The sequence below is a fragment of the Mustela nigripes genome, chromosome 7, assembly GCF_022355385.1.
Source record: "Mustela nigripes isolate SB6536 chromosome 7, MUSNIG.SB6536, whole genome shotgun sequence".
NCBI classification, from domain to species: Eukaryota; Metazoa; Chordata; class Mammalia; order Carnivora; family Mustelidae; genus Mustela; species Mustela nigripes.
Window position 1 is genome coordinate 50882836 of NC_081563.1, and position 27493 is coordinate 50910328.

At 49.6% G+C, this 27493-nt stretch overlaps 1 protein-coding gene across 3 annotated transcripts in view; it reads left to right on the forward strand.

The window, feature by feature from the left end:
- Positions 1 to 27493, forward strand: part of SFXN5 (sideroflexin 5) — a 113152-nt gene that overhangs the window by 44253 nt on the left and 41406 nt on the right. For all 3 annotated transcript variants that reach the window (XM_059405850.1, XM_059405848.1, XM_059405849.1), the window contains exons 7-9: positions 15649 to 15702; positions 16489 to 16545; positions 17947 to 18012. In XM_059405850.1, coding sequence (XP_059261833.1) covers positions 15649 to 15702; positions 16489 to 16545; positions 17947 to 18012 — 177 coding nt within the window. The remainder of the gene's footprint in view (positions 1 to 15648; positions 15703 to 16488; positions 16546 to 17946; positions 18013 to 27493) is intronic.

Here is a 27493-nt window from a genome sequence, read left to right on the forward strand (position 1 = left end):
CCTGGGTGGCTAATTCGTGAAACGTCTGCCTTCAGCTCAGGTCATGATCCCAGTCTCCTGGGATGAGGCCTGCATGGCGCTCCCTGCTCGGCGGGAAGCCTGCTTCTCTCTCTCCCACTCCCCCTGCTTGGGTTCATTCTCTCTCCCTGTGTCTCGCTCTGTCTTCCTCTTAGGTCATGATCCCAGGAACCTGGGATTGAGCCCCGCACAGGCTCCCGACTCAGCGGAGAGCCTGCTTCTCCCTCTCCCTCTGCCCTGCTTATGTTCCCTCTGTTTCTCTCTCTCAAATAAAGAAATAAAATCTTAAAAAAAAAGAAAGAAAGAAAAAGAAGAAATGTCTCCCAATTCATCTATGAGGCACTTTGAGACAAATACCAAAGAAATAAATTGAAGAAAGAAAAATTATAGGCTAATATCACTTATGAAATTGCATCTAGGAGTCTAAGTGAAATAACAAGTCGAATCCAGCAATGCATTAAAACATGTTCATCACCAAATAATTTTTAACCCACTGAGCCACCCAGGCGCCCCATCACCATCAAATAATTTTTACCAAGAATGGTAATATTAGAGAATGTATTAGTATAGTTCGTCACATTAATGGAAATGGAAGAAGAAATGTGATAATCCTGGTAGATTTAGAAAAATCATTTGTTAAGATAAAACATAACTCCATTTATGACTTTTTTTTAAAAGAGTGGGTTAGATTCAGAAGGGAATTTTGTTAACTCATAGAGGTTTATCAAAAAAATAAAATCCCAATCCCAAAGCAAGCACCGTCCTTAAAGATAAAACAGATAAAGGTAAATTCTTAATGTCTGGAACAGCATAAGAATACCTATTTCCAACATTTTCCTGGGAGACTAAGGATACTAGAGACCAGAACTACTATTTTAGGGGCTCCTAGGTGGCTCAGTGTGTTAAGCTAACTCTGACTTCGGCTCAGGTCATGATCCCAGGGTCCTGAGATGGAGCCCCGCATTGCATCAGACCTTCTGCTCGGCAGGGAGCCTGCTTCCCCCTCTCTCTCTGCCTGCCTCTCTGCCTACTTATGATCTCTCTCTCTCTCTTTCTCTGTCAAATAAATAAATAAAATCTAAAAAAAAAAAAAAAAAGATCTACTATTTTTAAAAGATATCTGGATGTTAGACCAGTATAAAAAATTTTTTGGAGGCCCATGAACCTATAGAAAACATTTAGAACATGATATAGTTTTTTAAAAAAGCATTTACAATTGCACTTAAAACTATAACGTATCAGAGCAACATTTCTCAAGGTTTGTCTCCTGAGACAAGGGAAACAAAAGCAAAAATAAACTATTGGGACTACATCAAAATAAGAAGTTTCTGCACAACAAAGAAAATCAACAAAATTAAAAGGCAGCCTACCAGATGGGAGAAGATATTTGCAAATGATACATCCGATAAGGTATTAATATCCAAAATATATAAAATACTTACATGACTCAACACCAGAAACCAAATAATCCATTTAGAACATGGCCAGAGGACCTGAATAGACATTTTTCTAAAGAAGACGTGCAGATGGCCAACAGACACATGAAAGGATGCTCGACATCACTCGGCATCAGGGAAATGCAGATCAAAACCACAGTGAGCTATCACCTCACACCTGTCAGAATAGCTAGAATCAAAAAGATGAAATAGCAAGTGTTGGCGAGGATGTGGAGAAAGAGGACCCCTCATGCACTGTTGGTGGTAATGTAGACTGGTACAGCTACTGCAGAAGACAGTGTGGAGGTTCCTCAAAAAATTAAAAATAGAAGTACCATATAATCCAGTAATTCTGTTAACCTAAAGAAAATGAAAACACTAATTCAAAAAGATACATGTAGTCCTATGTTTATTGCAGCATTATTTATAATAGCCAAGATACAGAAGCAATTCAAGTGTCCGTCCATAGAAGAATGGGTAAGGAAGATGTGGTGTATGTACATACACACACACACACACACATACATACATGCCATGGAATATATATTTGTGTGTGTGTGTGTGTGTGTGTGTGTGTGTGTGTGTATGGAAAATATGCCATGGAACACATCATGGAACATTACTCAGCCATAAAAAGGATGAGATCTTGCCATTTGTGACAACATAAAGGGACCTTTAGAAAGTATTATGCAAAGTGAAGTAAGTCAGACAGAGAAAGACAAACATCATATGATGTCACTTATATGTGGAATCTAAAAAAACAAAACAAATGAATAGCCAAACAGCAGAAGCAGACCTATAAATATAGAGAACAAACTGATTATTAGCCAGAGGAAGGGGGTGGGGGAATGGGCAAAATGGGTGAAGGGGAGTGGGAGATACAGGCTTCCAGTTACCGAATGATTGAGTCCTGGGAGTGAAAGTCACAGTGCAGGGAATGTAGTCAGTGGTGTTGTGATAGTGTCGCGTGGTGACGAATGGTAGCATCTCTCAGTCTGCCTCACTCACTCATGCACAAAGATCCCCGTTTCAGTGAATATTGTCTTGAATTCTACTTCATCTGATATCAATGTTTCCATTCCTGTTTTGTTTATTCACCTTGTAAATCATTGCCTACACCTTTATATGAGTGACGTTTGATTTCTGTGTCGTTTTGTATTCTATGTCTTCTGACAAACTATCGCTGAATTTTACTTCTTTGCCCTAGTGTGAGAAATATGGTCTTTCAATTTTTTTAAAAAAGATTTTATGTATTTATTTGACAGAGAGAGACACAGCAAGAGAGGGAACACAAGCAAGGGAGGTGGGAGAGGGGGAAGAAGGCTTCAGGGGAGCCTGATGTGGGGCTCCATCCCGGGACCTGGGATCATGACCTGAGCTGAAGGCAGATGCTTCACGACGGAGCCACCCAGGCACCCCTGGTCTTTAATTTTAATAATAAATGGAACACATTCATATTTGTTCTGCCCCTGGTTATCGTGACCACTTATCCCAGCCTTCGAGTGTTTGGTTGGTTTACTAAGCTTTGCTATCGTTTTCACTTCTTTTCCCGATTTGTGCTGGAGTGATCTTTTCAGTGGTCCTTTGGTTTCTTAAGTGGTTTGAAAGGGGAAACATCTGACTTCTCTGTAATTACTATTGATCTGTAGTATTTTACGTACTGGTTCCATTACATTTACCCTATCAATATCAATAATTGAATAATAAATATGACCTTCTCAACCCTCCCCACATACGAAGAGACTTCTAAAAGATTCGTTTACTTATTTGAGAAGGAGAGAGTGTGTGCATGTGAGTTGGGGGAGGCATAGAGGGAGAGAATCTTCAAGCCGACTTCCCTCTGGGTGCAGAGTGCTTCTCGAGGTGCAATCCCATAACCCATGAGAAGCTTAAACGACTGAACCACCCAGGTGCCCCAGGAAGAGACTTTTAACATACTGTTTTACTGCACCCTCTACCATTTTACCCATACACACCTGCCAAGATTTTGGAAATAATTTGAAATTTCATCAGATTTTTGAATCCTTGCTTAATTAACACCTGTATGAAACTTCACAATTATTTGGGCTCAGTGTGTGTGTGTGTGTGTGTGTGTGTGTGTGTGTGTGTGTGTGTATTCTATGTTTGGCTGGAGCACTTCTTTGAATAATATTCAGAGTGTGTGGGCAATATACTTTTTGAGTCCTTGCATATCTGGAAATGTCTTTTTTCTCTCTCTCATACATGAACAATAGTTGGCCTGATTCTCTTTTCCTTTGTAGGTAAACCTCCCCCACTCCCCTTGGGATCTTTTGGTATTTTTCCTCTTTATCTTTGGAATTCAGAAATATCCTCAGGATTTAAAAAAATCTCCTCTGTATATTTTATAAAATTATACAAGTAATACATGAATATGTTCTTTAGAATTCAAAAATACCACCAAGACTTTTTTAAAGAATATTTTAAAAGTTATACAAGTAATACATGAATATGTTCTCTCAGCTCTAGAATTCAAACAATACCAAAAAAAACATAGAAATTCCCCTGACAAGGCTCAACCCCAAATCTGCTCCCAGAAGTAACCTCTGTTAGAACTTTGGTGTGAACTTTTAGGCTTTTTTCTAGGCATTCGCATACATTTAAACATTCTCTTTTGTTTTGTATTTTTTTTTCCATTAAAAATACAATAGTATGCCTATTTATCTAGAATTACCTTATTACACTTAGCAGTTTGCCTACATAAAGATCTGCTTCATTCCTTCGTTTCTTCCTGCTGAGTAGTATTCTCTCCCCAGTGATGGATTTTGGTTGTTTCTGATTATTTGCTATTAGAAATAACAGTGTTGTGAAAAATCCTTGCGAACTTCTTTTTGCACAAGTATGAAGACTGCTCAGAGACCCATTCTAGAAAGTGAATTTGCTGTGTAAATGGCTGTGCCGTTTACATTTTTGATAGCTATTTTACGTAACATTGGTATTCATATTTTTAGACTTTTCAGTATGCCAACCCATGGGAGAAAGGTAGCATCTCACTATGGTTTTAATTTTTATTTCCCCGAATACCAAAAAGATTATGCTGCTTTTCATCTATTTATTTACCATTTATACTTCCTCTTCTGTGAATTACCTGTTCACATCCTGTCCATTCTTCCATTAGTTGTATTTTCCTAATTGATTTGTAAGAGTTCTTTATATATTTGGATAATAATCCTTTGAAATATACACATTGTAAATCTCTTCTCCCTGCTATTTCCTCTTCACTCTTTGGTGTCTTTGTTATAGAAAGTTCTAATGTTGATGTTTTTAAATATAATGTTCTTCCCAGGGGTGCCTGCGTGGCTCGGTCCGTTGAGCGTCTGACCCTTCATTTCAGCTCAGATCATTATTTGAGTGTCCCGAGATTGAGCCCCACATTGGGCTCCAAGCTCAGTTCAGAATCTGCTTGGGATTCTCTCTCTCCCCCTCCATGCTCTCTCTCTTTCTGAAATAAATAAATAAGGGACGCCTGGGTGGCTCAGTGGTGTAATCATCTGCTTTCTGCTCAGGTCATGATCCCAGGGTCCTGGGATCAAGCCCCACATTGGGCTCCTTGAGCAGCAGAGAGCCTGCTTCTTCTTCTGCCTGCCACTCCCCCTGCTTGTGCTCTCTCTCTCTCTCTCTGATAAATAAATAAAATCTTTGTAAAATTAAGTAAAATAAATAAAGAAAATCTGTAAAAAATATATAATGACCTTTCCTTGGATTGGTTTTGAGTCCTGTCCCCCTTTTCACCTCCGTCTCCTTTATTAGAATAAGCAGATATGTGAGAGTCGCGTCCCGGAACCAGCTCTTGGATGTATTTATCAGTTCTTCTGTTTCCATTTCCTAATTGATTCATTTCTGCTTTTGTTTTTGTAATATCCTTTTCTCTTTTCTTTGGTATGTTTGTGGGATTTTTGTTGTTGTTGTTTTGGTTTGTTTGTTGTTGCTTTTTACTTTTTACCTTGAATGCTTTATTTATTCTCAGTCTTTCTTTCTAATAAAAGTGCTTAGCGGGGCGCCTGGGTGGCTTAGTGGGTTAAAGCCTCTGCCTTCAGCTCAGGTCATGATTCCCAGTGTCCTGGGATTGAGCCCCGGCATCGGGTTCTCTGCTCAGCAAAGAGCCTGCTTCCTCCTCTCTCTCTGCCTGCCTCTCCACCTACTTGTAATCTCTGTCTGTCAAATAAATAAATAAAATATTTTTTTAAAAAGTGCTTAGGGCTGTGAATTTGCTTCTGATTGAATCTAATACCTGGCTTTATTTAATATGTGGTCATATATGGTGATCTGTGTTTTTATTTTCTAAATGAGTTTGGAATTAAAGATTTGAATCCTCTTTAATCAATTAGATAGTCAGAAGAACACATTTTATTTTATTTTTTAAAAAGATTTTATTTATTTAGAGAGTGAGCGAGAGTGGTGGGGGCGGAGTGGCGGGGAGGGAATCTCAAGCAGACTCCCTGCTGAGCACAGAACCTGACATGGGGCTTGATCTCATGGCTCTGAGATCATGACCTGAGCCAAAATCAAGAGTCAGATGCTTAACTGACGGAGCTACCTAGACGCCCCCAGAAGAACACTTTTAAAATCACAAGTGATTGGCCTTTTAACATGTATTCTTTTCTCATTGTTTTCTACTTTATTGTATTTTGTTATGACCTCTACAATTCTGCCATTTGAGTTGTATTGTGGTTTTCTTTGTAACATATTATATGATTAGATCTGCTGGGATTAGGACCATCTGCAATTAAAAAGTTTAAAATACCAGTGGCTTAAATAAAATAATTTATCACTCTCACACATCAAAGAAGTTTAGAGGCAGGCAGATTCGCATAATGCTACCAGGAACCCCGACTTCCATTTTTCTACACCATTCTCAGTGCTGGCTACCATCATCAGAATCACCTCATAACCCAGTACATTGTCAGAGTTCCAGCCATCACATCTACATACAGGGAGGAGAAAGATGGGAGGAGTAAAAGGATGTCCTTCCCAACTGAGTCAGTTCCCTTTAAGGAGACTTCTTCAAAGTCTCACACAGAAGTTCTGTTTACCTTTCATGTAGAATCCCCCAACTATAGGGACTATACTATACTATATATATACTAACTATATATATACTATATATATACTAACTATATATATACTATATATATACTATACTATACTATGAATATAGTAAGTATAGTATAGGGACTCCATTACTAAGTAAAAGGGGAAGAATGGTTGATACGTAGGCAAAAAATTATGCCATAATAATTTCAATAAGTATTCTATCAGCACTTGAAAAAGAAAGATACATCACTTAGCAGTATTGTCTCTTTACCAAACCAGAGAAGTTGAATTTGGGGTTCATTTCCCCATAAGAGGCCAAATGGACCCCTTAGTTATGCAATCAATGGCTCTCCTAAACTAGGATGAATCAGCTAACCCAAGGGACACCAGCACTGTCTCTGGCTCACCAGGTGTGATTGATGGCACCCCATCATTTTCTATTCTCTTCTTCCTGCCCAAGACGAGTCAGTTATTTCCGGGTCACTAGAGCCTTGCAGGCATCCTGGGAACTTAGGTGCTGTCCACTCATTTGTGCGCAGGGGTTTACTGCTGAAGCAGATGCTGTGAATGTCCTCCAAGGACCAGTCCTCTTCCAGTCCAGAGCAAATGTCCCTTCTGTGAGTGAATGTGTAGGGTATGAGAATAGGGTGCCCTGGCCCTGAGCTCCTGTGTGAACACTTGATGGAGGAGAATGGGCGGCATGAGCTAGGACATCTCCCAGCAGGCTTCAGTGGCTGCCGGAGGCAAAACGACAGTGCTCACCTAGCCCCACTTCCTAGTCCCAAATATTCATATTCCAGGATTCAGAATAGCTGGCCCAGAGACCAGGTCCTGAGAAGGGTCATTGGATGAGGAGAATCCACAGCCTTCTATCTTGGCCCTTCGATGCAGATCAGCAATCCTAGAGCTCTTGGTCCCTTTCCTTCCCAGACCACCGCCTGGCCTTGTATGGAAGGTTCACTGTGGCTGTTCCAGCCCTTCTACCAGAGCCCGCTCCCACTGGCCACTTCAGCAACCCTGAACCACCCCTCCCCCAACTGCCAGCACCTGGCAGCATTGAACATCTTAGCAAATGCCTGGTCTGAAGGGGAGTGAAGGTTCCAGTCCACACCTTAGGGAAGCCCCTGGTGTGACAGAGTACGTAAGAAACATATACACGCAGAAGCCACTCAAGTGCTTACCAAAATAGAAATGGGGTGCTGGCGAATGTGCTAGGAACTGGGTCCCTGAGTGATGAAGGGGAGGGGTGGTTAAGGCTGGCAGATGCCTCAGCTGACATGCTTCTGGAAACAACATCCACGCTTCCTGCCTAGGTGAGCATCCCGGGCTCGACCCCCGTGTGGTTCCCGCCTTGCCTGAGAGCCCCCCCACCCCCACCCCGCTCACTCTCTGGAGCTCAGGAGAAGCGAGCTGGTTTTCTCCCAGAGGCTGGTGCCAGTTTAGTCAGCAGATTTCACAGATCCACTGGCACCCATGTAGTGTCTTATTTTAAGCTTAACATTTGAAGATGGGAACTTTTCCCCCTTCGGTGTGTGGCAAAGAGATCCCAATTTATACACAAGCATGGTGGCTAAGCCAGTGCACCAAGGCTCTTCCCGAGGCTAGTGCGGTCGGTTCATGGCACCTCTTCTTCGGGTACCTTCCCCAAAGAACCCCGCCAACTGTTGTTGCTTATGTCGGGCAGTTCTGTTCCCAGGTTTCCACTAAGTGGTGCGCAGCACTGTCCCTTCCATGCACGCGTGGCTGGGGGGAGGCAGGGCTGCTGTGGCGGTCCCCGCTCTCTCCTCCCTGCACTTCTCCACCAGTGTACCCTGCACCCTTGACTTCTAGAATATCTCACATGCCAGGAGCTAGGTTTCTCTTGTGGGCTTGAGCTCCTCCCGGGGGCTCTCCGTGCCTGCCTCCTCTGCTCCGAGCCTCCCGTGACTCCACTGTCCTCCTCTCCCTTCCCCCTGTCATTTTGGAACTCTCAGAGCTCAAGGCCCCCATCCCTCCTCTCCAGCCGGGAGACTGAGAAGGGCATCCCGGAGCACCCAGTCAGTGAGTCGAGGACCCTTGCGTCGCTTCCAAACCAGATCCCTATCTTGGGACCTTCAGAGCTGGGATTCTATGCGCTGAACCCCATGGGTTTGAACACGGCCGCTGTGTGCGTGGACTTAGAAACCTCAGAAGGCGCTGGTGTAGGTCACTTCGTCACCGGAGGGGGGAAGGGTAGACCACAGAGGGTTCACTTTGCGTGAGGATTTGGCTGGGTCCCAGAGTCTTCCTGGTGTCTCCCAACCCTCCTCATCCCAGACTCTGCTTTTTCACACATTTAAATGCCAATCACAATTTTCTTCCTGGCCTACCTCCATTGTAACCTGCCACCAGTCAGTTGGGCCTGGTTTATACCCCACAAGAGGTGTTGCTCGGTTAAGCTAGAATCGACCGGTCAGGGACAAACATTCCTTTGACCAAAGATATTCTCTTTGACTGGCTGGGATCCTTTAAATATCACCCCCTCATGCACTGAAGTGTTACTTTTCAGATCGTTAGCCACATAAATCAGAAGATGGAGACAAAGTAGAAGGAAAAAACAGGCACATTGTTGAGTACTGGGGCCCGTGGCAGGTCTTTGAAAAATGAAGAGGAGCCTTTTCAAATTGAGTGAGTCAGGATGGAGGAAATGGGTCTGATGCCAGGGGCCCGTCGCTTTACCAGTGAGGACTCCCAGGTACGTGATAAGTGAACGCTGATGTTCGCACCCCTTCTGAAGGTTCTGGAAGCTCTTGAGAAAGACTTTAAACAGATTCTTACTATTGAAATGAACACTGCAAAGACGGCAGGCAGGGTGCTGGGGGAGCGTATGACAGGGGACCTCACTCACCTCAAGGACCAGGGAGGGCTTCCTGGAGGAAGTGACAGCTAAGCTGAAACCTAGAGAATGAGGAGGGATTAGGCAGGTAGAGATGGGGTGGGGCGGACAGGGACAGTTGCTGGACCCGGTGCTGTACTCATCCCCTGACGTGGGTTTCACCACCTGATTGTTTTGACACACACAGTTTCCTCCCTGGGTCTTCTGTACTTTTAAAACATCGTTCTGCTATTCCTTGAGTCAGTGTTGCATGGGTGGCTGCCAAGGAAGTGGGAGCTGCTCAGTTCTCTCTTTCTGAGCCCCAGGATCACAGGACACAGAATTGTGACCAGGGGCCCTGCTCCCCTGTCTTTGTCTTCTGCTGTTCACAGCCCACCTCTGGCCAAGTGGCTCAGGGTACCTGGTGGTGCCCGTCTCTCCGAGTGAGACCTTAGCTCTCTGCAGAGGTTAGAATCCTCTGAAGGAGGAGTCCTGAAGTGAAGATGTGATTTTTCTTGTGGGCCATTTGCTATATGGGTGCCATTGGCCCATTCTGGATTCTGTCCTGTGATGAGGCTCAGGCCCAAAGCACCCTTCTTCCTGGACTGGCCGGGGCAGCCCCAGAGTTGGGCAATTGGTCACCAGGTGGAATGATAAGCTAGGCTGCTCAGGAACCAACATCACTAGTGAAGACGTAGTTCAAGAGCACTAGTTACAGTACAGAATTTTGGACCACAAAGCACGCACATTCACTCTTCATATATAGCAACTCCTGTATTAAACAGCTTTTGCTACGACTGTGCTGGGTAGCAAATACCAACAGAATTTCTGTGGCGACCGTAAGCATTTATTCTTAGCGGGTCTGCAATTACTGGGGTTCAGCTGGTCTACACCATGCTTGACAGAGGCAGTCCTGCTTCTCATTACAGGCCTGGGGTCAACTGGGAGTCATCCACCATGGGCTGTGCCTTGCTTCCCATGCCTTTTACCCTCCTCAGACCAGGACAGTAGTCAGGGTGTGTCTCCTTGTGGCCATGTTAGACGCCCAAGACGACCAACAGAAACACAAGTGGCCTCTGCGGCCTGAGCTCTGGGCCGGTGCGCCACTACCTCCTCCCACTTGCCCCTGGTCCAGAGCATGGAAATACGTTCTTCCCATGGCACGGGTATGAATGCAGGGAGGAGTGAAGAATCGGGACCAAAAACTCAATCTGCCCCTCTCTCCAAAGGCCCACACCGCTGTGCAATTCAGACTTTAATAAAAGGAGTAAGGAAGAAATTGGTGGTGGTGGTCATGGTCACAGCCCATCCCAGATGTTTTCCCTGACCAATAATTCATGTTACTTATTTTTTAAGATTGTATTTTTTTAAAGACTTTATTTATTTATTTGACAGATAGAGATCACAAGGAGGCAGAGAGGCAGGCAGAGAGAGAGGGGGAAGCAGGCTCCCTGCTGAGCAGAGAGCCCGAAGTGGGGCTCGATCCCAGGACTCTGGGATCATGACCTGAGCTGAAGGCAGAGGCTTTAACCCACTGAGCCACCCAGGCGCCCTGTATTTATTTATGTTAGAAGTGGGGGGAGGAGGAGTAGAAGGAGAGGGAGAAGCAAATTGCTCACAAGCATGGAGCCCAATGTGGAGCTCAATCCCACCATCCTGAGATCATGACCCGAGCCGAAATCAGGGGTCAGATGCTTAACTGACTGAGCCACCCAGGCGCCCCCAAGATTTAATGTTCTTAATAATGAATTAGCAATATTCTTCTAGGACGTACAACCAAGTGTGGGCTCAGCTTGGTGCTGAGTACTTTGGGGGACATCGGAGAGAAAAGCCCTGATTCTACCTTCAGGAGATCCCCATCCTTGGAGGGATGAGGCTTGTGTTGGAGACATGATGGGGGCAAGATGATGCTCAATTATGTAACGCGGATCGTGGAGGTCAGACAAAAGAGAGACCGGCAAAAACTAGAAAAGAGTGAGAGAGGAGGAGAAGAACGATGCCTTCCACTTTATACTTAACGAGTACTTGCTGCACGCAGACACTGGACCAAATTCCTCCCGTGCCTGCCTCCCCCCATGGTCATCCAGATAAGTACCAGGGCGGTTGCCATTTAACAGATGGGGGGAAAAAATGGAGGCATAAAGAGCTCAAGTAACTTGTGTGCGGTCACGTGGCTGGTAAATCCTAGAACCAGGATCTGAGTCTAGCTCTTCCTGTGACCAGAGCCTGCGCGTTAATCCCCAGGGCCCATGGCCGGCCACTTGAGGAAAGGGAGGCAGCAAAAGCGGACAGATGTGTGAAGAGGACAGCTGCCAGGGGGCGGGAGCTGCGGAGGGGACCCCAGCCGTGTTACGAACTATAAATGGGAGCACAGATAGGATGTGCGATTTGGCCAAGGTCCTGCAGCAAGATCGGGTGGAGGCTGGGCTGGAAATTCTGGCTGTTGGCTCTCCTTCCACTCTCCCTGGTACCAGCCGCTTTCTGGGCGCTCTCCACCCGTCTGCGCGGCCACGCCTGAAGCGTTTCCCTCTTGGAAGAGGTGCAACCCACTGGCATTGAAGCCGGGTGGACTGGCTCCCTCTCTCTATCCATCTCTTTCCTCCTTTCCCCTGCCATGTTCTGGAAAGGGCAGCGTGCGGGAATGTGGGCAGGTTGCACCAGAGATATACATCTGAGAACTGAAGGAACATTTATTTTTAATTTCGACTTAAAAAGAAAAAAGGAAGTTATAAAATATCTGCTCTTGCTCCTGGGACTGTGCAGATGGTGCTGCGTGTTGCCTAATAGGGAACGGGGCTGGCACCCATGTGCTCCTGGCCCCGGCAGCCTGGCTGTAGGACCTGCAAAGTGGGATCCCTGTTCCCCTCGCCTCAGCCTCGGATGGTTCCCCTGGGCCCTGTTTGGGGGCCCAATGCAGCAAGACTTTCCGCTGCCTCTAACCTCACCCTCCCAGGTCTGCTGATTCTCCAAACCTCCTCCTTTAAGGAGACCAGTCTCTTGGCTGTTCCTGCTCCCATGAGCGTGCACTCTCGCCGCCCCCCACGCACACGCGCGCACACACGCGCACACACACACACACGCGTGCACGCCTCCGCTCCGTCCCACCACCTCCTTCAGCAGCCAGAGCACACTGATCTCTCCTTCCTGAGCTCTGGTTGGGATGTTTGCATTTATCCACTTGACATACCTAAGTACCTGATTCAACCGTCTGGTCATTTTCATGGCCAGGTGTTATAAAGGATATTCTCATCCATTCTCTCGTTTGGTCTTTGTGGTTAAGTGCCGTATATTCCTCTCTTTCTGTATTCTCCATTGAGAGCACCATGGAACCTGGTGCCTAGAAGATGCCTGGAAATGGGCATGGAGTGTGACTCTTCCTTTGTGCTCCAGTGAATGAGCTGGAAAAGGGAGCCCTCAGATCAGAGAGTTGGAGCCCTCAAGCCAGGAATCAGGAGATCTTTCTGACTTTCTCTAGCTTGCTGTAAAGCTTTAGGCAAATCACTGAATTTCTCTAAGCCTCAGTTTCCCCATTTGTAAAATACAGAACCTAATCTCTCTTTTGTCTGAGTCCCAGAGTTCTGATAAGGATCCTGGTAAGTGACATAGGGGAAATGCTTAGCAAAATCAATCAATAAGTCAGTCAGTCAATCTCTTTAAGAACACATAAGAGGTCAGAGGTGTCCAGCATGGTTAGAGCAGGGTTTTGGGACAGGAGGCTGGCCAGGTTTGGCCAACAAGAAGAGCTCACAGATTACAAGGGGTGTGTGTGTGTGTGTGTGTGTGTGTGTGTGTGTGTGTGTGACATAGCCTGACTATTATTTCTATTTAGTTTAGGGCTGTGGTTTGTTCTGGAAAAGACTTGATGTCACATTTAAAAAAAAAAAAAAAGCCTGCCACAGAAAATACAAGTGAAGACAAAAATGAAAGAGTTTAGGAAAGGGAAGAAGCTAGGAGTGACATTTGGGCATAAAATGCATGCAGTGAGGGCCTGTGCCCTGGACAGATGTGAGCCATGGAGATCTGGCCTGAGGTCCTTGACAGTTGGTACAAAGAGAGACACGGTTAAATGCTCAATGTCTACAAGATAGATGCAAACCAGATGCTCAGAAGTATACATTTCTGACCCCAAGATTAGAAAAGTGTCCCCCAGGGGAATTCATAAAAGGGACTCTCTGCCATGTAAGGAGCAGTGAGTGTCCTGAACTATGGTTGTCCCAAGAGGCTGTATCTTATGACATTCCTGATGGTCCAAGCTCAGGGCAGGGGATGTAAGGGGGATCAAGAAGGAGAAGACAGCGTGGTCCATAATACACACGTGCTCTAGACCAGGTCAGGGCAATGAATGGCTGAGTTCCCAGCAGGGAAGAACAGCTTTCATCTCTTCAGGCTTTAAGAGGTGGTCAGATAGGCACAAGTGTACACAGACATCCACATATGCACACACTCTCTGGATCCCATGGTTGGCTCCCAATTTCAGGCCTCTCCAGGCTCAGCTTCCTCTCTGTGGTCTGGCTCCTGGTGGCTGGAGCCTGACTGGTAGGAGGTCCTGGGTCCCCAGCGATACTTCTCTGCCGGGCTGGGTGAGGAGGGATTCCCTTTACAGGCAGTGGTGCGATCTCAATTGACTTCATACCTGCTGCTTGGAACCCGAGAATAGAATTTTACACCAAGGTAGGACCTCCAAGCCCAACCCCTTCACTGTATAGGTAAGAAAGCTAGAGTCCGAAAGGGGTCTGTCTTTGGCCGGAGACACTGTTAGCTGGAGACCACACTGGGACGGGGCCAAGGCTGGGCTCCAAGCTCTCCTGGTTCTTACTCCAGTGCCCTAAGCTGTTGCCACAGAGAAAAATCAAACTGGGATCTCCTTTTGGGGAGAGAAATCTCGTAATTCCTCATTGGAGCTAGGGAGTGGCTTTACATTATATAATTTTATTCAAACTGATATGGGCCAATAAATATAAATGTGTGTGTGTGTTTGCTGTCTTAAAACATTTTAATGTTTAAAACATGATTTACAAATGCTGCTGAGGATGTCTAGAATTTGATTTACTGCATAGTATTGAATGTTTATACTTGCTCCTTACAGAAATCCTTGCCAAAGAGCCATTTTATCTACAGGAATAATAAATAAGTCAATATGTGATGGTTGTGCACATTTTTCCCATATGCAGTGGTACTTGGTAGACGTTATTTTGCACACAAGCACTCAAAAGGTAAACTCGAGAGGGACATGTGAATCCCTGAAGGCCAAAGTTTGGCCAGTTGTCAAGATGAGACAATTCATCTTGATGTAAACCAAAAAAATGGAATCAGCAAGTCTAGCTCTTAGGTGACATTTGGGCTCTGGGAATAATGAATCCACACCTAGCTACCGGTACTCAAAATGATTTTTATCTGGGGTGCCTGGATGGCTCTGCCGAGTAAGCATCTGCCTTCAGCTCACATGATCTCAGGATCCTCATGATCTCAGGGTCCTGGGATCGAGCCCCACATTGGGGCCCCTGCTCAGTGGGGAGCCTGCTTCTCCCTCTGCCTGCTGCTTGCCCCTGCTTGTGCTCTCTCTCTCTCTCACAAATACATAAATAACATCTTTTACAAAAATGATTTTTATCATCATATTTTACTTTTTTGGAAGTTTTATTTATTTATTTGAGAGAGAGCATGAGCTGGGCGAGAGGCAGAGGGAGAAACAGACTCCCCCCAAGCTGCAGGAGCTCCATTGCAGGACCCCTGGGGTCATGACCTGCGCCACAGGCAGACACTTCACTGACTGAGCTCCCCCCAGACACCCCTATCATCATATTTTAATCCTCACAGAAATCCTATGGGGGTGGCGAGGGTATGAAAGAGCAAGGTTAGCTGAGTGGAAGTAAAGGTGTTCCTTTGGTTTGCGTCTTTGTTTTTATTGCCCCTCTGCCCCCAATTATGGAAACAATACATGTCCAGTGTTTAAAAGAATATAGGAATATTCTAGAAGACTGTGAGAAACTGTCACCCAACCGCCAGAGACTTCTACATGCTGGGCTATGGATTTTCACATGGAGATATGGATATGCCTATGTTTGTGTATATGACGATGTGACTTCTTTTCTTTACCAAAGTGGGATTGTGCTGTGATATAGTTCCTCAACCCAGTCCCCGTGCTTCGCGCACCCTCCTGCCGCCGTCAGCGGTCTACGTGTATCCCTCGTCCATCTCAGTTTGCACAGATCCGGTTTACTTTGCTTTGTGGCTGTGTCATTTTTCTTGGCAAATGCATAGGGTGTTTCTTTGGCTTTATCCAGGCTCTCCTCCTCTTTTCTCTCGCAGGTAGTGGGTCTTCTCTTGCCCAACCAGACGCTGGCATCCACTGTCTTCTGGCAGGTAACGGTCCCTGGCCAAGAGGGCTTCTGAAGGAAGGACCCACCAAGTGCTCTTTAGAACTCCCTGGTCCCAGTGTCTCCCCTCAAGGCCCCTCGGGGAAAGTCACCCCACCTCCCACCCCTCCCTGACTCAGTGGCCCCTGGGGGAAGCCCGGAACTCAGATTCGGCTGAGCAGGTCCCAGTAGCCCACGCCTAGGCCACCTTCCTTGACTCTAATTTTTGCACAAGGGGATGAGGGCTTCTTTGTGGCTGCCCCCTGCTCCTTGGCTGTTTGTCCCGAGGCCTGTGAGCTCAAGGCCCTCAGCCTCATTTTGATATAAGCCTCCCTAAATCTTCAGGGAGGGTAAATCCACCACCAACCCCAAGGTGGAGAGTATTTGGTACAAGACACTGGGCTGGCGAATTTTTGAAAGAGGTTCGGGGCTGTCGGTAATTCCCGGGGCTAAATGTCCACTTTCTGCCCAAGAAGTAATACAATAAGGGTGATGTGTCAAAGGCAGTGAGGCCATGTTGGGCAGTGAACACGGTGATTCTGGGAGAGGGGACGGTCTCTGGGTTGGGAAGAACTGCCCGCAGGGGCAGGACCCCTATCCTTGTTTGCCAGGAACTGAGGGGTTTCCCGGGGTTTCCATGCTGCTGGGCAGGTGGGAATGGTCGGAACTGTAGACAGAACCAGCCGTGAGCTGGAGACAGCATCCCGTGTCTTTCTGGAGGCTGTGGCCACCCGGGGTCCAGGCCCGGCTTCCACCCCTTCCCTGACGTCTCCTCTCCCCTGTTCCCTTTCAGTGGCTGAACCAGAGCCATAATGCTTGTGTCAACTATGCAAACCGCAATGCCACCAAGGTGAGCGCCGCATACCACCCGCACGCAGTGGCAGGGAGCAGGGTGGGGAGACCCTCCTCCCTACAGTGTGGCCTGCCACCATCGGCGGGGTGGGGGGAGGGTTGTTCCTCTCTGTTAAGACTTGTGCTCTTCTAAGCACCTGATTTAAACTGCCAACCCTTCTCGAAGGGCCCCACCGGGGAGGGGCTGTTCACATGAAGTGAGGAAGGCCCATAAAATGGGAATAGAGTGGAGGCGGTGAGAGGGAGGAGCTCTGTTGGCTTCAGCATCTTCCTTGGGCAGCTCTTATCCCCCAGATCTTGGATTAGGATGGCATCAGCCACATGGGGACTGAATTCCCCTGAAGCTTCCTCCAAGCTCGCCTGGAAGCTGCCTTGGTGCCCCCAGACGGTCGGCTGTAGAGCGGAAGGGCTGCTCTGGAGGGGTCAGGGGTTTGAGGAGACCAGGCCCTCCTCCCCGCAAGTCCCCTGTGCTCCTGGGACAAGCTCTCGCTGGAGGCCCTGTCACCCTTCCCTTGTCTAGGAAGGAGCTGTGCTCCTTCTTCCCCAGCAAGGCTGTCTGTCTTGCACTTCTGTACCAAGGCAGGGCGAGGAGAAGAGGAGTCCAGGTACTACTGGGGGCGCTCAGTTTGGGGAGGGGAAGGTGTGGGCATTCTCTAACCCTAGGGCAGAGCAGGGGAGAGCTAGGGGCTGGCCTGGGTGGTTGGAACTTCTAGGCCTGAAACTCTGAGGACGCCCCCTCCCTCATCTAAACCTTCAACCCGCATCTGGCCTGTGTGACCCCATGTGTAGAGCTCTGCTTGGATGGCTCCCGTCTACCTTAAACCAAACATCCCCCAAATTGCAGTCAGAGCTCTGCTAAAGGCAAATTCTGTAGCTCCTTTTTAATGTGATCTGGGGCAACTCGGGTTGCATTTTTCTGTGGAAATGTTGAGCAACCATCATCTGTTGGCACGGCCACCTGGTCTGCCACCTGGGTTGACCATGCGCGGAAGAGCCAGCCAGGTGTAGCCAGCCATTTCCGCCTCGGCGGGCTTCCGGGTGCCAGCAGCCCACGTCCAGCATTCGTTCCTCCGCTGGCCCTGCTGGGCTCAGCTGTGGATGTCCTATTTTGGCCCTTGCCATTGTCTCCCTCCAGCCAGCAGGGCTTGCCAGGGAGCTCTTGAGAACAGGGCGAAAGTGCCGTGGGCCCTTCGGACTCTCCCGGGACATTGCCCCCCTGCATTTCCATGTCTGGAGCTATGCAGAGGGAGGCCCGGGTCCCTTTGGCTTCCAGAGGGACCTTTGCCCACTCACCTGCTGGTGGGCAGGGACGTCTCTTGCTGGCTAGGGCTCTTGGCAAGGGCGGGGTATGGCTGCTTTGGGCACCCAGTGAGCCTGGAAATCTCTCTCTGCCTTCCAGCCTTCTCCTGCGTCCAAGTTCATCCAGGGCTACCTGGGAGCTGTCATTAGTGCCGTCTCCATCGCTGTGAGTAACTCTGTCCCCACTTCTCTGTCCTGCTGTGCTGTGGGTGCCCCCTCTCCCCAGCAGCTCCGGCCACACCTGTCTGAGGTCAGGGCCAGGCGAGGGTGTGGGAGACAGAGAGTTCTGTGGGTGAGCCACCAGGGCAGGCTTTCTAGGCAGAGAAGATTCTGGTGACACTTTAACAGAGAGACATGAACTTGAATAGAGAGAGTGCTGCAGATTTTGGAGAGCAGGTGGGGAGGTGAGGCGGTGCCCACGAGTGGTACAAAGGGCCGCATGCTCCAAGCTGAGGGCAGGGGGTCTGTTGCTAGAGGGGTCCGTGTTTACCCAGCACCCTCCTCAGGGGAGCTGCTCTTCTCTCTCAGTGACATGGCTGATGGAGGAAGAGAGTTGCTCAGGAACAGTTGCAGGGCTGGGCCACAGGCTGGCTCCCCTTTGCTTTCTGCCTGAGTTCCCAGGGCACTGCTGTCCCCTCTCGGTGGCCTGGGTCAAGTGGCCACATGTCCACTTCCCCTTGGAGGCCTATGAGCTCTTCAAGACAGGGCCGATAGGTTCGTTTGAATCCCACAGGACGGGAGCAGCTCGGAAGTAGACTAGGTTTGTAAACCGACTATGTGAGTGTAAGGCTGGATCCCAGAGGAGGGCTGAGCGCAGATGACACAGTGAGGGGCCTGGGCCAGAGCCAGAGTGGAAGCTCAAGTTCTCAGGACCTTGGCTACACTCATCCCACTCTTGAACCCACCCTCACACCTCCATCTGTCCTCTCTCATCCTGACTGGGGGCTCTCCAGAGTGGACTCCGGAGGGTAAAATTCACTTCACAACTTTGTCATTCCATTCATCATACAGTAAACACATGCAGTTAGTAAGAAAACACTTAGAAAATGCAAATAGAAAAATTCACATGTAATGAAGGAGCTCACATGTAATCCTCTTTTTTGTAGATCCCACTTTCCTCATCTTTGCCTTGTCATTAAATATAATACTTGTTCACAGCTGTGTACTCACCCGTTGTACCATACGCCGTCATTGCTTTCACTGTTCTGGGAAAGTGGGGATTTGGGATTGTCTTGGGGTGGCTTCATTTACTCTGCTCCCAGGCAGACCACCTCCTCTCCAAATGCCCTGTGGGGGAGTGATCCCTGTTTCATGCCCAAGATTTGAGCTCCCTCCCCGAATCCTTGTCTTAGACCCAGCAAAAAGGCAGACACTGCCGAATCTATTCGCATGGCTTGCCCAGAGACCACAAACCCTACCCTGCTGGTCCTCAACCCAGCCGAGACATCATTTGGGGTTATACAAATCGGCCGTCCCCGATTCTGGGGGGTGATTGGCAAAGGTCAGGGCTCTTGTGAGAAGAAGGAAAGGGACTCTGTTGCCTCCTCCTTGCTTTTTACAACAAGAGGAGCTGTTGGCCCTACCTAGTTCAGCAGCTTGAAAATCCCATTTCCTTCTTTGAGGTGAAGGGTGAGGTGGGGCGGAGCTGAGGGCAGGAAACCCCGTCAGGGATAATACTGAGCAGCCCAGGAAGAGTTTCAGTGATGGTGTCACTGTCCTGGTGGGACGGCCTCCTCCTGCAGGCATGGCGCTCCAGGCTGTTTGCATCCCCACTCCTCACTGTCCCATGCAAGGGGCCTGTGGTCATTCCATCCCTATCAGACCAGCCCAGATTGTGGGGTGGGGGCTCTGATGTGGAAGCTGCAGTTGCTGGGGACTGGAAACCCTCCAGGCTCTCAGAGCCAGGGTCCTACCGTCAAGGACTAGGAACCTCACACAGGGGATTGTGCCCTCAGGGACTGTGCCTATGCCGGGGACACCCTCCTTCCAACTCCCTGCCTAGCTGCAGAGTGCTCAGAGGCTTTTCCTGACCATGCCAACCCAAACTGTCCCCCCACCCCCAAGTCCTAGAAACTTCCGTCCTTCCCACACACTCCTTGTGTCCCGTCCTGTCATCTTGCCACTGGATTACAAGTTAAGCGGGGACAGGCCCTGTGTCTTCTCCCCCACAGAGGGAGCGCCAGCACTGCTCCATAAATACTTGTTAATTAGGTTGCTGATTGATTGCCGGGCTCAGGAGGCCCCTCTCTGCCTAGATCCCCGGTCTCAGCGGTGGTGGCGTCCCTCTGCCTGACGTCTTCACACAGTGAGGGTCTAACTCCGGCAGATGGAGCGGGAGTTTCTGACTTGGAAAATCTGCAGCTTGCTTGCTTTTCTTTTGTGTGTGTAAATCACAAAACCTCCAAAGAAAGAGGCTTTATTTTATTTTCCTTTCCCTTGTTCTCTGGAACCCTGGGCCCGCGGCCTCATTAACCGATCTCTGCTTCAATTAGTGACAAATCCCCTCCCAGGGAGAACCCGTTAGAAGGCGATGACCTGCAAACAAGTGTCACGGCCCCAGTGGTTGGCCCAGCTCTGGCATTAATTAAAACGAGTCCCTACAAGCAGGCGGTATGGATGGGGGGGGCTGACAGGCTGAGGGCAAATCCCAGGGACTGGGGACAAGCCGGAGTGGAGGCCAGGCCCGAGAGGCCAGCCTCCTCCCCGGACCTTTCGTCTCCCTCAGAAGAGCCAGCGCCCTGACCTTGGCCAGCCATCCCCAGAACCAAGGACCCCCAGTATGCAAGGCCTCCTGAATAAAGTCTCACGGTGGCTGCGGGACCCCAGTGCAGGGGTAGCAGCCTTTTGGTGAACTCTCTAAATAGATTTGGCAATGTCTGGCTTCTTGCTCGAGAATAAAAAAGAAATTTTGTCTTAAGTTATTTTTGAAATCTAACAGTTTGCTGTCTTTTAACAAAGGAAGCCTCTGTCAGTCGTCAGTGTATTTGAGTTTGGGGATTCATGTTGAGCCCTTCTGTGGTCAGCTTCCCCAGGCGCTGGCTACACGAGCTTGAGACCCACTCCCTCTCTTCAGGGGTGTGTTTGTCCCTTCAGGCATTTGGGAGGTCCTGGGCGAGGGTGGTGCACAGATTGGTGTGTCCTTCAAGATGTGGAGAGGAGAAGCTGAGGATTCTCTGTGGTAGAACCAGAATTATGATGAAGGCAACCTTTGGGTGTGGTGGGAACTAGGGAAGGGGCCCCTCAGTCACATGGGGCCAACTCTTCCAGGATAGAGCAGAGAGAGCCAGGGCAAGGTTGGGAGGGGGGTCCAGGTGGAGGGCACAGCACGTGGAGAGGCACACAAGAGAACATGACGGATTCCGGAGTGCTGGGGAGATGAGTGTAGCCACCATGGGACAAGGGATGGGGATGAGGTGATGGGGAACTGGGGAGGAGCAGGGCCCACATGGGAGTTGAGGTGCCACGTCAGCTGCCCTGCCTCAACTCAGGGAGCTGGGGTGTCGCAGAGGGTGTAGGCAGAGTGGGTTGGAGGAGAAGTTGTGGTAGGGTGGCAGGCCCAGCAGATGACCTCCCTCATGGACAACCAGGTCCTGGATGAGAATGGACCTGTGGCTGGAGAGGAAAGCTCGGGGCTGAAGTCCTACTTGCTAAAGTCAGGAGGGGTTGGTAGAGCCAAAGTGTGAGAGAGGCTTCACGCCTGGTCCTCAGACCCCTCACCTGCAGCCAGGTCTGTGGGTGGCTGAGGTCTTTCCCTGTTGGGACATTCCTGGTCTCCATTCCCCAAGGGTCTAGGCCCTGAGGGATCCTTTCTGTATAGGATACGGTAATTGTCTGTTAACCTTTACTAGATACTGGAGTCCAAGGAGGTGTTTGAGGGCGGCTCCCTGGGCTGAACCCCTCCCCCTCCCAGTTCCCATCGGCCACTGGCAGCTCCAAGTCCCAGTATTAAAGTAGCAAATAATCACAAGAATCCTAATGGCTAACATTTTTGGAGGGCCTTCATGTGCGGCACCACTTAAGTTCTCTCCTGATTTCACAGACAAGGAAACTGAAGCATAGAGGTGGACCAGTGACAGAACTAGGATTTGAACACAGATTTAGTCAAATACTATTTGGCTAATACAAAGACCCCTTTTTCTTCCTGCTCCCACTGTGGCCTGAGGAGGAGGGAAAAGTCAAACCGTGTTCTTGGCTTCTAGTTTAGAGGAACTGTTACCATGCCTCCTGGCAGTTAAGTCTGCCCCCGGGTACCCTGGGAACAGCAGGAACTGGAAGAAAAATTTTGAGAGGCTCTTCAGGTGTAATGGGGTTAGACCCTCTCTCCAACTTCATACTTGGTTTCTGCACCTGTGCTTTCTGGCCAAGGTTGCGTCAGCAGCATGTATTTGTCCCTGTTCCAGAGCATGCAAGACCATGTCTGGCTGGTTCTGTGCTCAAGGGTGGTTCTGTGGTACCTCAGAGTGTTCCCTGTGATCCAACATGTACCTCACAATCTTCCCTGGGATCCAAGTTGTACCTCAGGGTGTTCTCTGTACTCAGGGTCTACTCTCTCAAGGTGTACCTCAGTCTGTTTTCTGTGGTCGAGAGTATACCTCAAGGGGTTCTCTGTAGTTGAGGTGTACCTCAGGGTGTTCTCTGTGATCCAAGTTGTACATCAGAATGTTCCCTGTGATCCAGGGTATACCTTAAGGTGTTCTCTGTAGTTGAGCTGTAACTCAGAGTGTTCCCTGTGATCCAGGGTGCGCCTCAGCGTGTTCTCTGTAGTTGAGCTGTACCTCAGAGTGTTCTCTGTGATCCAAGGTGTACCTCAGGATGTTCTCTGTGGTCAACGATGTACTTCAGGGTGCTCTCTGGGATCCTGAATATACTTCCGGCCCTGCTGTCCTTCTCTGTGCCTAATGGAAGTAGGGGCCATTAGCCTGAGAATCCCAGGTCAGACTGTTGTCTCACTGCCCTCACTGTGATTGGCTTTCGGGTTGGAGGGCCCATTGCATGGACCCTGTAGCAGAATCTGAAGTTTTCCAGAAGTCTGCAGATGGTGATATTGGCAGTGGTGAGTCCGACATGAATATCAGTTCTACATCTATTCTATTCTGGGGAGGACAAGTTGTTAACCCCTCCCATGTAAGGAGTCTGATGTAACTTGTTTTCCAGTAGGTGGCCAGCAGGTCCCTGCAGGACATGGTTCAGGGGTCAGGATTGGTCACTGTTGCTAGCAAACAAGACGTTCAGCTGCCGCTGAAGTTAACTGGCATTTTAGCCCATGTATGACTCTGTCCCAGCCACCTTGGCCCTTTGTCTGTGGATGCCAATTGACCTCCATAGAGGGTCATAAAGTCCCCGTGATTACCAAGAGTTTATGCTACAACAGGCGCCCTCTGCTGGGCATTTTTGGCACCTCTAAGATTCTTCGACCCACCCCAGCCCTGGCCCCACTAAGGCTCACAAAACCCCCTAACCATCCGCTTACATTATTACCCAGCACCCAAGAGTAGATCTAGTTTTGGAACCTCATGCCATCTCTCCTTTCAGGCATGTTCTCTTCCCCATTGTTCTCCACGACCCGTCGGTCCCCTTATGACAGGTGCTAGTGGAGTCCACAGCTGGCTACAGACCCCCTGGTATTTCCTACTTCAGAAGTTCTACTGAGCCTCCTCCCTTCTTATCTGGCTCTACCTCCCACTTACCCTCAGGTCTCAGTCAAGCTCCCCCTTTCTCAGAACACTTCACAGACTTAGGGCCACCCGCCAAAGCAGTAATGCGCCATCCGCTCGGGAGGACTCAGCCCCGCGTGTGTGGCATCTGGCCCCACAGAGCTGTGTTTGCTAAGGTGGACAGCAGAGAGTGCACAGGATAGATATCCTCTGTGGCTTTTTTCCTCCTGCCTCAGAAACCATTCCCTTGACTTATTCTAGAATATGTATTAAGCACCGACCCATGTCCCCAGGTACCAGGAATTCAGTAAGGAGTAAGAGACACAGGCCCTGCGCCCAGCACTTAGGACCTACTGGGAGAGTAAAAAGGTCACAGGTAAAAGCATTTCTGTGCTATTCAGTTTTTTGTTTTTTTTTTTTTAAACAAGATACATGTATTACTTTGAGTCCCAACATTTGGAGAAGGTGAACAAATATAAATCACGAGACTGTGATCGGGACAGGGAAGGAACAGGTCTGGGTTCTGTGAGAAGCTGCGAGAGGGGCGGCCCGAGGGAAGAGGAGGCCTCTCTGACATTTAAGCTGAAAGGTGAGGAGGCTGAGGCCCGCAGCGCCGGAAGGCGCTGGGAGGAGAGGTGACAGCGGGGAAGGAGGGAGGGCGGGCAGGAGAGAAGGAGGAAGAGAATTGGCTCATGGGAGGAGCAGGGCAAGGCGAGGTGGCTGCGGCCTTGCAGGCAGGGCCCTGTGGGTCTCTGAGAGCAGGGAGGAGCAGCCCCTGAAAGGCTAAAGCAGGTGGATACCCATCTTTAGAAGACCGTCCTGGCTGCTGTGTAGAGAGTGGGCTGGAGGGAGCAAGAGCGGAATGCGGGGCAGGGCGGGGGGGCAAGTTAGGAAGTATACAGTTGTCCGGGGAGAAGAGATGGGTGCTTAATGGTAAGTGGCCGGAGCAGAGAGAGGGCGTCACGTTCAGATCAGCTTCGCGCACTGGGCTGCATGTAGGGAGGGGGAGGCTCCTGTCCAGGAAGATTCCTGGGTTCGGGCGTGAGTTGCTGCTGGGAGTGGAGGAGGACAGAGGGTGGGTGAGGGAGAGCAAGCAACCTTGATCTGGGGCATGTGAAGGTGGAATGGCCGGAGCCCGTCTAGATAAAGGCGTCCTGCAGGGGTTTGCAGGCATGGGCTGAAGTTGAGGACACAGCTGGCATGCATTGCTCAAGCCCAATCCTACGTCTCCTCGCTGGCCTCACAGAAAGGAGGCTGCTGTTGGCCTGGGAAGGACCTTGGTGCCTAAGGGGACATGTATCAGCAAACTCAAGACACTGGAGATCTTGTGTCACTAAGCCCCCACCCCAGTCTGCTTCGTGGTGCTAGCTGGCACTTAACCCACCTTGGGGATTCTCAGGAAGCAATCTTCCCTCTTCTGCTCCTGTCTGCTGCCCATGGCAAATTCACTGGCCTGGGAGCCAGGACTTGGAGAGAAGTGTCCAGAGAGGGTCCGTGGCTTCCTCGGGCCACTGCTGATGTCCCATGGGTCCTGGGCTCTTGCTTCTCCCGGGACCCCTGTCTGCTGACCACAAGGGGACTGTCGTGTGTAAAACCCACACCCTGTTTGTTTTCCTCTCCACCAAAATGGAGCCCCTGTTTGGCTAATTTCTATTTTGTGGCTTATTTGGAGGCTGTTAAAACAGACCCCGGGGGACCCTCAGCAGTGATTGTTCCGTATCTCATTATCTTTCCCGAACCCGATTATTAGCTCAGATTTTTCTGATCGCTAGCTGCTGTTCGTGATGAGTTGTGTGCCATTAATGCCAGCTGGTTCCCTTAAACAGGACCCACCATGCCAGGGAAAATGAGCTGGCATTCAGAGCCACCAGCCACTTGGCTTTTTAATTTTAATGGGCTCCACCAAATGTTCCAGGCCAAAGGGCCCCTGAGGAATCAGCACAGACGGGCTCCCAACCCCACTATGCAGCCCAGCCTGGTTCCTTCCCAGGCTGTGGCCATCCTAGCTGCTGGGACAGGAAGGCCTGAGTTGGGGGCTATGGCAGGAGTTGGGGGGGAAGTGGTCTTTTGCTTTCCCTGTATTTGTACCTTCCTGCTCTCTGGCTCTCATCAGTTGGGTGAGCAGGGTGACCCCACCAGCCCCTGGTCTCCTCACTTGGCTAGTCCCCTGCCCCTTCCCCGGCTCAGGCATGCTGGCCATGCTCAGGGATGAGCATGTTGGGAAGACCCCAGTGGGCTTCGGGGAAGGGCAGGCCAGAAGAGATCTGGGATCTGGGCGTTTCTTTTCTCTTCTTTCCTCCTCCTCTACCATGCCTCCCACACAGAGTTGGGGGGAGACAGCTGGGACACTCACTCTGGACTGTGCCAGTCCCAGTAGGAAGGCTTGAGGACAAGTCTGAGTATTTGCTACAACCAGTGGCCACTATTCCTCATCCTTCCATTATACTCCAGCCCTCCTTGTCCCCAAGAGGCTGCCAGGTGAATGTCCCAGCTGCCTGGTGGCCTCCTGGAGGGCTCCTGCTTTTTCTAAAAGAATATAGGGGTTGGGCTGGGGTTTGAACTTGGGCCTTTTGTTTTATAACTGGGGTGGGGGTGCAGGCAGGGCTGGATCAAGGGTCCTATCTTCCCTGACTGGGGCTGCCCTCCTCTCTTCTGGGCTGCAGCCTCAGGCTGGTCTTTTCAGAGCCGATTTTGCTATGCAAACACATCAGACAATTTAGGCTTTGATCCTTAGATCTAGATCCTTAGATCCATCCTGAGATGGAAGACACTTTTAAAGTAAAGAACAACAGTTAAGAGCAAACCTTTGAAATTAGCAGACCCCTGAGTTCAAATCTAACTTTGCATGCCTCACAATAGCTTTAAGTCCTTAGGTAAAGTTCCTTAACCTCTCTGAACTCATCTGAACTTCTTTGAATCTGTGAAAAGAAGCAACATGCCCTATCTAGAAGTCTTGAGGTGGGGGTATAATTCAGACGTTTAATGGGAATGTGCTCAGCTCATGGCCTGGCACCTCCCCTTGCCCCCTTCCTCCTCTTCTCCCACCATCAACACCTGCCTGTGTGTCCTCCTGCCTCCCTCTGCACTTGCCCTCTCTGCACTCTATAGGAACATGGGCCCTGGCATCTGGGGGTTGGGGAGAGTCACAGAAATAGACAGTCACTGGTTGCAGAGAGCTGAAGAGCTTTGGACTCGCTGAGCTCCATCTGTGAGGCAGGGCAGCCTGGAAGCAGGGCAGCCGGACCTAGTGTGGGCCGGCAGCCCCCCAGCCTGCCCTATGGTCTCAGGGAAGTGTATCCAAGTTGCCACACATCTCCCTGCCTCCTAGCCTTTCCTTGAGTAAGCAGAAAGCACAAGAATTGGACTCTGAGGATAGCAGCTCGAGGCTTCCGATCTAGACCAGACCCCCAAGAACCCAAGCTGGATTTGCCTGTCTGGATTCTAGCTCCATGGGGCCCTGGGCTTTCTGTCTGCCCAGGTCACTGCACCATTCTTGCTTTGACTGCTGCAGTCACCCTGCTGCCCTGGTGGCCTTCCCCAGGCTCTGGATCTTCCCCAGTGACCTGGAAGGTCAAGGCCAGAGGCAGGGCTGTAGGTGCATGGTGGCCTGCTAGCTACCAGGTGAGCCCGAGCTGAGAGCTGGCTGCCCCAGGCCTCCTTAGTCCGGCAGTCCTACAGAGGCCCCTGCTGCCCCTCCTCCCAGGAAAGATCTACAGGGTGGGGGCTAGCTCTGGCCTTTGTTTGGGGGAGCAGTGGCCTCTCTACACCCGTTTCTGGTCTGGCCACGTGCATCTCGCCTTTTCTGTCTCTATGCCACATGTGCTTGTGCTGTTTTCCCCACCACAATTCTCTTTCTTCTGCTCTGCCTAACCCACGTTTCCCTCCTCCAAGCAAGTCCCCTTCCAGCCTTTGCTGATCTCCATCCATTCATCTGTTTGTTGGTTCGTGCATGTATGCCTCAGTCCCGTTTACTGAGCAAGTACTACATGCCTG